The sequence below is a fragment of the Oncorhynchus clarkii genome, chromosome 5 (genome assembly GCF_045791955.1).
Source record: "Oncorhynchus clarkii lewisi isolate Uvic-CL-2024 chromosome 5, UVic_Ocla_1.0, whole genome shotgun sequence".
Classification (NCBI taxonomy): domain Eukaryota; kingdom Metazoa; phylum Chordata; class Actinopteri; order Salmoniformes; family Salmonidae; genus Oncorhynchus; species Oncorhynchus clarkii.
In genome coordinates this window covers 65,916,759-65,930,091 of record NC_092151.1, presented here as the reverse complement: position 1 = coordinate 65,930,091, position 13,333 = coordinate 65,916,759, and the positions used below count along the sequence as shown (strand labels likewise).

At 41.2% G+C, this 13,333-nt stretch overlaps 1 protein-coding gene across 1 annotated transcript in view; it reads right to left on the bottom strand.

The window, feature by feature from the left end:
• Positions 1-5,141, bottom strand: part of LOC139409250 (ephrin type-B receptor 1-like) — a 196,000-nt gene extending 190,859 nt beyond the window's left edge. Inside the window, exon 1 of the mRNA XM_071154134.1 lies at positions 5,067-5,141. Within this exon, the coding sequence (XP_071010235.1) occupies positions 5,067-5,124 (58 nt within the window). The 5' untranslated portion in view covers positions 5,125-5,141. The remainder of the gene's footprint in view (positions 1-5,066) is intronic.
• Between the last annotated feature and the right edge of the window lie 8,192 nt (positions 5,142-13,333).

Below are 13,333 nucleotides of genomic sequence, written 5' to 3'. Positions count from 1 at the left end.
ATCGTGAGACAGAATAATATGTACTCGTGAATAGCATCCCCTGACATGTAAAGTGAACAAAAGTCAATGCATGGACATCTCGGCCCTCACAGCTAACGTCCATTTGAAGTGCATAAGCTGGAGAGTTTGAGTCGTTCAGTCAGAGTTCTCTCTTGATTGCTAGCAATAGCATGAATTCTTCATTTAACTGTGTTATCTGACAAAGCTATTGATGGGAGTTTGTGCGTCTTTCTCCCTACCCATTTTTTTCACCATATCAGTTGCATCCAGTAATATCAAAGTCTCTGCAATAGTGTGTGGTTTCATAGCGTAGCAGGCTTAGCCATTCACCGTGGGAATGATTCAAGTGCAACGGTCAAGTGAGGCTTTTTCCCATAATCTAAGGGCGCTCTCTAGTTGAATTGTATCTTTTAGATTTTTTATTTTATTTTCCCATAATCTAAGGGCGCTCTCTAGTTGAATTGTATCTTTTAGATGTTTTATTTTATTTAGATTGTTAAGGTTAACCACATTACAATGATTGAGATATAATGGCGATATTATAATTTATAAATGTTTTGTATATATCTATTTTCTCCAGGATTTTGTAAATTCTCCCAGGACCCCATTTTCACAACCCCTAGTTTGGGAACCGCTGTCCTTTAGGAAGGAGGTCAGAGACCTGTCAGTGTGGTGACATGACAACAAATTCTCCCTCAACATGATTAAGACAAAAGGAGCTGATCGTGGACTACAGGAATCGGAGGGCCAAGTACGCCCCCATCCACATCGACAAGGCTGTAGTGGAGCAGGTCGAGAGCTTCAAGCTCCTCTGTGTCCACGTCACATATGGTCCAAACCAGTGGAGGCTCATCCGAGGAGGACCATCCTCAGTGAATTTCATAAAAATCTAAATAGTGAAACATTTTTAAAAGTTATATATTTAGATAAAACGATACTAAATATGTTCACGTCCTTTTCAGATAATATATGTAGTATAGTTTTCACATCACCAAATAATTTATAAAAACACATTGTTTTGAAATGAAGGTCTACAGTAGCCTCCGCAGCACTAATGTAGTGCAATGGTATAGCAAGAGGACAGCTAGCTTCTGTCCTCCTCTGGGTACATTGACTTCAAACCAAAACCTAGGAGGCTCATGGTTCTCACCCTCTTCCATAGACTTACACAGTAATTATGACAACTTCTGGAGGACGTCCTCCAACTTATCAGTGCTCTTGCAGCATGAACTTACATGTTGTCCACCCAATCAAAGGATCAGAGAATGAATCTAGCACTGAAAGCATAAGCTACAGCTAGCTAGCACTACAGTGCATAAAATGTGTTGAGTAGTTGACAAAGAAAAATAATAATTGAACCATTTTGAACAAATTAATATCTTCCAAAAGTAAGGAGCAGAAAAATAGAGATATTTCTTAGCATATTTGTTTTCACTTACTTAGCTAGTGATGAATTCCGCTAGCTAGTTTAGCCTACTCAAACACCCAGCTCAAACAAACAGAGGAAAGCTATGTTATGCTATGTTAGATAGCTAGTTATGGCTATCCAACACTGGAACTCTTCAGAGTCAAGGTAAGCTTTTGGTTTTATTAATTTATTGCCACTGGGGCTGCCGGTGTAACTGCTAAACTGATTGCTGCCGACTACACTGTAGCGGGTTTACTAATGTGTTAGTTCTAGTAACTATGCTGCCTATGACATGACAACAATGTAGACTGTGTGTAGAGGTTAGTGGCCATGATATGAAGGTTTGGCTTGGAAAGGTTTGTTCGCCTGGTCACAGACAGCTGATGTGTTGTGCACTGAAGTCCACAAGTGGAGGGAAAAGGTGAGAGGAGGAGAGCGCATAGATAGATGCAAGAAGGAATTAGAAATACAACAGGCTGTTTTTATGTGTCTGGCATAAAAGTGCTGTTTGCTTGTGATCAGGGGTGTATTCATTCCAGTGATTCTGTTGAAAAAAATGTCTTGAATTGAGGCAAACGGAATGGGTTTAAATGAATTTATCCAATAGAAACTATTGTTTGCAACTGTTGGACTAATGGTTACACCCTAGATCAGCTAGACACAGGCAAAAGTGTGCAAGACGATATTGAATGTGTCACTGTCTGATTACTCAAAATGCTCTAGACCTGTGCACCTACCATAAACGTTTATTCAAAAGCTAGGTTGTAGCAACCTCATGATGGGTACAGATTTTTTTTTTGTATCATGTAGTAAGCCTAAACCTATCCATGTTACATTGAGCTGAGTGACTGTAATATGACTGACAGTCATCCAATATGCTGTAATAGAAATAAGGCCATGTTAATTAAAAAACATAATCATCCTCCATCTTAAACGGTACAGACTGCCACTGGTCCAAACACATCAACACTAAGCTTGGGTGGTATCCAGATTTTCAAATCATCATACCGTTCTTCTCTTGTTATGGGATTTACGGTATTACCAGCATAGCATACAGGGGCGCGCGAAAAACGCAAGACGCTCCCATTGGGCTTCTATAACCAGAATGCTAAAAACATTTGCACAAACCAATAGCAAAATCACGTAGATGCTGTTAGCTAAATGCTAACGAACGAAACTAACAAACTAATTGCAAAGACTCATACATTCAAGCATAGCTACAGTATTAGCTACCGAATCTCATTTTCGGGGGTTGTGGACATTTACAATCGAAAGTGAAAGACAGAAATTGTGCAAATGAACAAAGTTGTGATGCATGCTTTTCTGAAGGAAGAGCAGTATGGGTTAATGGAGCACCGGATAGAAGAACAAACGCTAACAGAGAAATAATGTCAACTGTAGAAATATCTCATCCAGAGCTCTTTCACTTCTGGTAGAATGCCATTATAAGATATATGATGGCAAACATTTAGTAATGAATTGCATACAAGTGTAACTTCTTCACCTCATGTGCGCAGCACAACAGTGACTCGCCATGGACTCACAAACTCCAACTTTCTCCCGTTGTGCTATTTACAAACAAACGCATGACTGGTTCAACTGTTCTGGGGAACTACGGTAAACTTCATAATGTAAAATGATGTGACAGGTGAAATGAAGAACGCAATCTGCTTGATCTTGTAGCGCTTTTTGGACTCATCACATAAGCTGCTGCTACTGTTTATGATCTGTCACTTTAGTCCTAGTTATATGTACATATCTACCTCAATTACCTCGTAGCCCTGCACATCGACTCGTTACTAGTACCCAGTGTATATAGAAAAGCTATCGTTACTCATTGTGTATTTATTATTACCACGTTCTTTACTTTTCTATTATTTCTCTATTTTCTTTCTCTCCGCATTGTTGGGAATGGACCATAAGTAACCATTTCACGGTTAGTCTACACCTGTTGTTTACGAAGCACTTGGCGAATAAAATGTAATTTGATTTTATTAGCCAGGTTATTGTCACGGCCAGGCAAAGGGTGAGGGTCCTCACTATATGACCAGTCACCCCTAGTCCACATTATGGGGTTTTGTAGCTTTATTCGTTTTTATTTTATACTTGTTTTGGTTTTTACTGTCTTGCTGTAAAGTGTCCTTGAGTTTCTCGAGAGCGCTTTAAATCCCATGTATTTTTATACCAAGTACAGGTTAAATAGGTAACCATTTTGCCTTTCCAAAACCTTGTTACCTGCCCTGACATATTGTATCTTATCATCACCAACAAGCTGGTCAAATCAAAGATGAAACATTTGATACAGTTTTTTTTTTTTTACATGGTGTTTCTCAGTGCATTGATCTACAAGAAACCTCAGTAAGAAAACATGAAACAAGGGCATTCGATCAACTGACTGTCATTGCGTTCCCCACTGACGCACGTTGGCTAGGCTATTCATCGCAGCCATAGCGGAGGACGCGTTATGCATCGCGTCTGGGGATATGATAGCAATACACCTCGTGACACCAGCCAACCTGTGGATTCTGTCCGAGTAATCTATTCAAAAATATACATACAAACAAAATCCACCTTTTAAATATTTTGTCGAAACCGGAGAGAAAAATGGACATGAGAGGAACAAACCTCCATACAGAACTTATCTCATTATTATATCGAACAAACAGCATTTCGGAGAGACCTTGACCTTCTCTATAGCTTATATAGAGGGACAGTTTCACATCAAGTAAAAAGAGATTCAATGAAGTCATAATGTATGGAGGTTTAGGAGGAAATGGCAAAATAAATTAGTATAGGTTCTCTACCTGTCACCTTATATCTAAAACATGACCTGAAAGGAATATTCTGTGGCGCACTGACTGACTGTATACACCAGGGTGCCGGGGACTGGGTGTCGCAGGCTTCCCTCATCTCCTCCACTAGCCTATATGTTTGGGAGGTAATGTCCAATCAAATAATATTGGTGTAAATAATTGGGGAATTAGGCCTATGTATAGTTTAATTTGTATTTAATTGTCCAGCGGCATTAAATGATTGGAAGAAATCGTGGAATATCTTAATTGAAGCAATTAACCTAATGCAGCGTTTAGGTATTGTCCGAAACTCGGGAATTTCGGACTTGCTAACCTAGAATAAAGAGCCGGAGCCCGAGTTCCACACATGGGAGGTATCAGAATCAACCAATAGGAAGCTCTACACAAATAACATACGTTCCTTTCAACTCGGAGGTCCCAAGTTTCGATGCGACATAAACGCGTCATAAAGCAACGATGATATAGATATATAGATATATATATATATATATATATATATATTATTAATCAATAATACATTGATTCAATGCTCATCTTGTAGTCTAATTATTGAAGGTATATTATTGAAGGGAATACATGACCCAAAACTGCACATCCACCATCGTAGTGGCAGTGGTACACCCACTCTCGACCCTGGGTACCTCTGCCTGAATCAATCAGAGAGGCGCCACGGAACCAGTTCCAAAGTTATCCCATCCAAGATCCTAATTGCTTTCCATACCTTTAGAAACGAATACATCCATGCGCTTACAATAACACTGTTAATGCACCATATTGCGTTCACATACGTGAACACATAGCAATAGAATATCACAGCTAAAAAGAGAGAAACTCAAATAATTTACCTTCCACTGCGTAAACCGTAGTAATCACGCATAAAACCGCTAACAAATCCGCTGGCATGGCAAAGGTGGTCTGCCTTTCCTCTCCCCTTTAAAAAGGTGTAAACACAAATCCTTTAGCTGCCACAGAATAGTATTCCAGCAGTGCGTATGTTGAATCACATTTCAAACCGTACTGTACGCAGTGTATGAAAACCTACTAGGTTACTTGGAGGATGAGGCATGTAAGGGATAAGTGAAGCGGGATGAGAGATAGACCTTGCCCCCCCCCCCCCCCCCCGTTCCCTCAACAGCACTTCTCACACCCCTTTAACACCTCGTGACCAATCACGAAAAGAAGATAGTGCATCTCAAACCAATCGCAACAGAGCACCCGCTCAGATTCCTACTAACATTTTTAAACTACTGAAAAGTCCCCTGCTTTGCCATCCAATCGTACTGCAGGGAAAGAGCAACGACTAGTGGTCCAGATAAAGCCTTGCATGCACAGCTTCACCTAATAGGTGTTTCTCATCAGATTAATTTCACTACGGCGATAATGTGATTGCATGTTACCATTTATTTATCATGCTATTCCATAAACCTAAGCAGTCCATGGTGTTTTATGGCTATACATAGTCACGAAAGCTATTTCCATAGCCCATGGTGATATACTGAATTGTCACCTGTAATATCTCTATTTGATGGGAATTAAACCCATCACATGCAGGACAACGACAGAATTAAAAAACGTATATCTGCCATCATTTACGATCGACCACCTAGTTTATTAAGTAGGCTCGTAGATTTATGAATGGTTTATGTTCTGCAGGAGCATATGGCAGATTTAAGAGTCTATTCTAACAACAGACAATTACTGTGTCATCATGGCACTGCATAACAACTTTTAACATGTGCCTTGAAGTGACACGGTAAGCCTATGAAATGGTTTGGATTGATGTCCTCTATACTAACACCTTGAAAGTAGTTTGTTGTGAATATGAATATTCATCGTGTTGCACTTCATTCACTGTACTTGGTGCTGTGTTCTAGAATCAAATATGGTAATATGTAGTTAATTTCAGATAGTGATTTGGGTAGTATGAATAAATTATGTCTAAATGGATAGGCTACTAGTGTTAAAATTATGTTTACATAATGTGTATTCACTACCTAATATTATTTAACCAGGCAAGCCAGTTAAGAACAAATTCAAATTTACAATGACGGCCTATCGGGGAACTGCCTTGTTCAGGGGAAGAACAGATGTTACCTTATCAGCTCGGGGAATCGATCCAGCAACCTTTCACTTACTATCCCAACGCTCTAACCACTAGGCTACCTGCCACAGCAAATTAAATTGTGGCTCCATTTAGTTCCCATGTACAAAATGGTATCTTCTATTACATGGAATATACAATAACTTCGCTATCCTCACTTATGAAATACTAATATTACAGTCTGCCTAAATGAGGGTGGAGAAGTCAACAGCCTGAGACTCAACAGCCCAGGCAGGCCCCAGACAGACAGGACACACAATAATGTAGGCAGGGTGTGTGCCAACAGTCGCGGCTCTGCCCCCTCAAACCCAACTAGGTAGCAAAACCCTCCACACACACACACACGGTGCTGTTATATTAGTTCGCCCACTTGTCTTCATTAGCACTCCTCACACATGCTCCCATTACATTTATACCTTAATTGGCAGTCAGATCTGCAGCTATTACATGTACGTGTATATATTTGCAGACTGCCTGCACCAACCCACCCCCATGCCTCCCTGCCTCCCCATAGTGAGGCGCCTGCTCCAACAGATGGCAGACTCACAGCTCCTCCTCCCCTCCCTAGGGAAGCGTGGCGGACACAGGGCCTGCTGACGGAGCCTGATACGCTCTTATCAATACAGCAGCTCCGCTCACTTGCTCTACTTCCAATTACAGCCCTGTGCCGACTCTGTGGAGCTGGCTGAACTGCCGCGCAGACATCTTTGGATGGCAGAAATTAAAAATAATTATACGCCCAGTCCTACACAAAGCTACATGTAAATGCACAGTGATGCACCCCCTAAACAGAAATACACACACATGTACATACCACACCCCTGTGCTCACACACACACACGATATAACTATCAGCCCAACATTTACACTTTAGTCATTTAGCAGATGCTCTTATCCTTTCAGTTAGTGCATTCATCTTAAGATAATTAGGTGGGACAACCACACATCTCAGTCATAGGAAGTACATTTTATCAGCAAAGTCAATGCAAGTTTGGGGGGGGGGGGGTGTCAAGTGTTAGTGTAATTTCACAAAAGGCAATTTATGAGGGCCTCCGAGGGGTGCTAGACAACCATTTAAGTCTTGCCATAAATTTCAAGCAGATTTAAGTCAAAACACACAAGAAAATTAACTGTCTTCTTGGTAAGCAACCCAGTGTAGATTTGGCCTTGTTTTAGGTTGTCTTGCTAAAATGTGAATTCAGATTTTCCTCTAGATTTGTTTTATATATACACGCATACATATTACCAGTCAAAAGTTTTAGAACACCTACTCATTCAAGGGTTTTTCTTTATTTTTACTATTTCCTCATTGTAGAATAATAGTGAAAACATCAAAACTATAAAATAACACATATGGAATCATGTATTAACCAAAAAAAGGGTTCACATCAAAAAACATTTTATATTTTATATTCTTCAAATAGCCACCCTTTGCCTTGACAGCTTTGCACACTCTTGGCATTCCCTCAACCAGCTTCACCTGGAATGCTTTTCCAACAGTCTTGAATGAGCTCCCACATATAGTATGCTTAGCACATGTTGGCTGCTCTTCCTTCATTCTGCGGTCCGACCTATCCCAAACCATCTAAATTTGGTTGAGGTCAGGGGATTGTGGAGGTCAGGTCATCTGATGCAGCACTCCATCATGCTCCTTCTTGGTAAAATAGCCCTTACACAGCCTGGAGGTGTGTTGAGTCATTGTCCTGTTGAAAAACAAATGATAGTCCCACTAAGCCCAAACCAGATGGGATGGTGTATCGCTGTAGAAGGCTGTGGTAGCCATGCTGGTTAAGTGTGCCTTGAATTCAAAATAAATCACAGACAGTGTCACCAGCAAAGCACCTCCACAGCATAACACTTCATCCTCCATGCTTTACGGTGGGAAATACATATGCGGAGATCATCCGTTCACCCACAACGCGTCTTACAAAGATATGGCAGTTGGAACCAAAAATCTTACATTTTTCATGTTTCTTTGTCCAAGCAAGTCTCTTCTTCTAATTGGTGTCCTTTAGTAGTGGTTTCTTTACAACAATTCGACCATGAAGGCCTGATTCACACATCTCCTTTGAACAGTTGATGTTGAGATGTGTCTGTTGAACTCTTTGAAGCATTTATTTGGGCTGCAATTTCTGAGGCTGATAACTCTAGTGAACTTATCCTGCAGCTAAGGCAACTCTGGGTCATCCATTCCTGTGGCGGTCCTCATGAAAGCCAGTTTCATCATAGCGCTTGATGGTTTTTGCAACTGCGCTTGAAGTAACTTTTAAAGTTCTTGAAATGTTCCTTATTGACTGACCTTCTAGTCTTAAAGTAATGATGGACTGTTGTTTCTCTTTGCTTATTTGAGCTGTTCTTGCCATAATATGGACTTGGTCTTTTACCAAATAGGGCTATCTACTGTATACCCCCATACCTTGTCACAACACAACTGATTGGCTCAAATGCATTAAAGAGGAAAGAAATTCCACAAATTAACTTTTATGAAGGCACACCTGTTAATTGAAATGCATTCCAGGTGACTACCTCATGAAGCTGGTTGAGAGAATGCCAAGAGTGTGCAAATCTGTCATCAAGGCAAAGAGTGGATATTTGAAGAATCCCAAATATAAAATATATTTTGATATATTTTGCACTTTTTTGGTTACTATATGATTCCATATGTGTTATTTCATGGTTTTGATGTCTTCACTATTATTCTACAATGTAGAAATTAATAAAAATAAAAGAAAAACCCTGAATGAGTAGGTGTTCTAAAACCTTTGACCGGTAGTGTATATTTTTATATTAACCCTTCGGATGACAAATATATATATTTTACAGCTTTTCTGCTACATATACAGTACCAGTCAAAAGTTTGGACACACCTACTCATTCCAGGGGTTTACATTGTACATCTACATTGTAGAATAATAGTTAAGGCATCAAAACTATGAAATAACACATATGGAATCATATAGTAACCAAAAAAAGTGTTAAAAACAAATCAAAAGCGATTTTATATTTGAGATTCTTCAGAGCAAAAACATGTTTTTCCAAAATATTGCGTATTCAGACCCTTTGCTATGAGACTCGAAATTGAGCTCAGGTACATCCTGTTTCCATGGATCATCCTTGAGATGTTTCTACAACTTGATTGGAGTCTACCTGTTGTCACAAGTGTAGAGAGGAGTAGGTAGAAAGCAGTCACAGGTTTAGAACTACTGAATTTATTAAAGCACCATATATAAAAGCGGGACGAAACCCAAAGTGCAAACTAATAAAATACTCAGGAAATAGTAGGAGAGATACCCATCAGGAAAACAAGCAACATTTACAATGACCGACAAAGACAAATGACAGAGGGAGTATATATACAGTGAGCGGGGAATGGAACCAGGTGTGTGTAATGATGACGAAACAAGTCCAGGGTTAATGAGTGAAGGGTGTTTACCAGCAGTAGGTTCGGCAGCAGCAAGAAGGCCGGTGACGCCGAATGCCTGAGCTGGACAGGAGGGGGAGCCAAAGCGAAGGCTGGTAAATTCAATTGATTGGACATGATTTGGAAATGCACAGTTCACAGTGCATACCAGAGCAAAAATCAAGCCATGAGGTCGAGGGAATTGTCCGTAGAGCTCCGAGACAGGATTGTGTTGAGGCACGAAGCCACTCCTCAGTAAAAGTCACATGACAGCCTGCTTGAAGTTTGCCAAAAGGCACCTAAAGACTCTCAGACTATGAGAAACAAGATTCTCTGGTCTGATGAAATTAAGATGGAACTCTTTTGCCTGAATGCCTGGCACCATCCTTACGGTGAAGCATGGTGGTGGCAGCATTATGCTCTGGGAATGTTTTTCAGCAGCAGGGACTAAGAGACTAGTCAGGATCGAGGCAAAGAGGAACGGAACAAAGTACAGAGAGATCCTTGATGAAAACCTGCTACAGAGCACTCATGACCTCAGACTAGGGCCAAAGTTCACTTTCCAACAGGACAAGGACCCTAAGCACACAGCCAAGACAACGCAGGAGTGGTTTCGGGACAAGTCTCTGAATGTCCTTGGGTGGCCCAGCCAGAGCCCGGACTTGAAACCAATTGAATATCTCTGGAGAGACCTGAAAATAGCTGTGTAGCATCGCTACCCATCCAACCTGCTAGAGCTTAGGAGGATCTGCAGAGAAGAATGGGAGAAACTACCCAAATACAGGTGTGCCAAGCTTGTAGCGTCATACCCAAGAAGACTCGGGGCTGTAATCGCTGCCAAAGGTGCTTCAATGAAGTACTGAGTAAAGGGTCTGAACTTATGTAAATGCAATATTTCAGTTTTATTTGATACATTTGCAATTTTTGCTTTGTCATTATGGGCTATTGTGGGTAGATTGATAAGGGGGGGGACGATTTAATACATTTTAGAATAAGGCTGTAACCAAACAGAATTGGGAAAAAGTCAAGGGGTCTGAATACTTTCCGAAGGCAAAGTCAAGGGATGGGGGGGGATTGGTTCTTCTATCCTTGTGGGGACCGAAAATCCCGTAAAGTCCCCACAAGGATAACAAAACAAGGAACATTCTACCTCGTGGGGACATTTCCCACATCCCCATGAGGACAAAGGCTATTTTAAACTCAGGTGTTAGGATTAGAATTTGGATTAGGGTAAGGGGTTAGTGGTTCGGTTTAGAAGTTAGGTTTAGGGTTTTGGTTAGGGTTAGGATTCCAAAATATGTGTGTGTGCACGCGTGTGTGTGTGTGTGTGTACAGTACGCATGCGCGTAAGTCACACACTAGAGAACATTATGAATGCTGGTTTATATACATTTTATTCTTTATTCTTTGGTAATTACATTATCCTTTGTGTTTGTAACATGAGTATACATTAATTGCAGGCCATAAGCCAACTATAAGAGTATACACTGAGTGCACAAAACATTAGGAACAGCTGCTCTTTCTATGACATAGACTGACCAGGTGAATGATATGATCCCTTATTGATGTCACCTGTTAAATCTACTTCAAATCAGTGTAGATGAAGATGAGGAGACAGGTTAAATAAGGATTTTTAAAGCCTTGAGGCAAGGATTGTGTGTGTGCAATACAGAGGGTGAATGGGCAAGACAAAAGATTTAAGTGCATTTGAATGGGGTACGGTAGGAGCCAGGCGTACCGGTTTGAGTGTGTCAAGAGCGGCAACGCTGTTGGGTTTTTCACACTCAACAGTTTCCTGTGTATCAAGAATGATCCACCACCCAAATTACATGTTGGAGTCAGCATGGGCCAGCATCCCTGTGGAACGCTTTCAACACCTTATAGAGTCCATGCCTATCGATTTGAGGATGTTCTGAGGGCAAAAGGGGTGCAACTCAATACTAGGAAGTTGTTCCTAATGTTTTGTACACTCAGTGTACGTCATTATTTCTACCACTATGCATTATGCAGATGAATATTCTTTCAGTCTTTCATTTCTTGATCAGATCATCAAAGTCACTTTCAGTCTGCAGAAATAAGTATTTACTCTACTCAATATCCTGAGCAGCAATGATCCGGGTCAGCAGAGCGTCTCCAATGATCTTGGACAGGGATGGTGTTGAAATCTGTGTGTGACGTTCCTGCAGGGCTCAATGACCAGGAGCCCTGGCACACTGTTGGATTTTGCCAACGGTGGGGTCTCCTAGATATTTCTCTGTAGAAACTCTGTAAAACTCTTTATCAAGCCAGGGACACTGAGTTTATAGTGCTGGCTCAGGACATCTACAGTCGTGGCCAAAAGTTTTGAGAATGACACACATATTAATTTCCACAAAGTTTGCTGCTTCAGTGTCTTTAGATATTTTTGTCAGATGTTACTATGGAATACTGAAGTATAATTACAAGCATTTCATAAGTGTCAAAGGCTTTTATTGACAATTACATGTTGTTGATGCAAAGAGTCAATATTTGCAGTGTTGACCCTTCTTTTTCAAGACCTCTGCAATCCACCCTGGCATGTTGTCAATTAACTTCTGGGCCACATCCTGACGGATGGCAGCCCATTCTTGCATAATCAATGCTTAGAGTTTGTCAGAATTTGTGGGTTTTTGTTTGTCCACCTGCCTCTTGAAGATTGACCACAAGTTCTCAATGGGATTAAGGTCTGGGGAGTTTCCTGGCCATGGACCCAAAATATTGAGGTTTTGTTCCCCGAGCCACTTAGTTATCACTTTTGCCTTATGGTAAGGTGCTCCATCATGCTGGAAAAGGCATTGCTCGCCACCAAACTGTTCCTGGATGGTTGGGAGAAGTTGCTCTCAGAGGATGTGTTGATACCATTCTTTACTCATGGCTATGTTCTTAGGCAAAATTGTGAGTGAGCCCACTCCCTTGGCTGAGATGCAACCCCACATATGAATGGTCTCAGGATGCTTTACTGTTGGCATGACACAGGACTGATGGTAGCGCTCAACTTGTCTTCTCTGGACAAGCTTTTTTCCAGATGCACCAAACAATCGGGAAGGTGATTCATCAGAGAAAATGACTTTACCCCAGTCCTCAGCAGTCCAATCCATGTACCTTTTGCAGAATATCAGTCTGTCCCTGATGTTTTTCCTGGAGAGTGGTGGCTTCTTTGCTGCCCTTGTTGACACCAGGCCCTCCTCCAAAAGTCTTTGCCTCACTGTGCGTGCAGATGCACTCACACCTGCCTGCTGCCATTCCTGAGCAAGCTCTGTACTGGTGGTGCCCCGATCCCGCAGCTGAATCAACTTTAGGAGACGTCCTGGCGCTTGCTGGACTTTCTTGGGCACCCTGAAGCCTTCTTCACAACAATTGAACCGCTATCCTTGAAGTTCTTGATGATCCGATAAATGGGAGCAATATCCTTGCCTGTGAAGCCCTTTTTGTGCAAAGCAATGATGACTGCACGTGTTACCTTACAGGTAACCGTGGTTGACAGAGGAAGAACAATGATTCCAAGCACCACCCTCCTTTTGAAGCTTCCAGGCTGTTATTCGAGCTCAATCAGCATGACAGAGTCATCTCCAGCCTTGTCCTCGTCAACACTC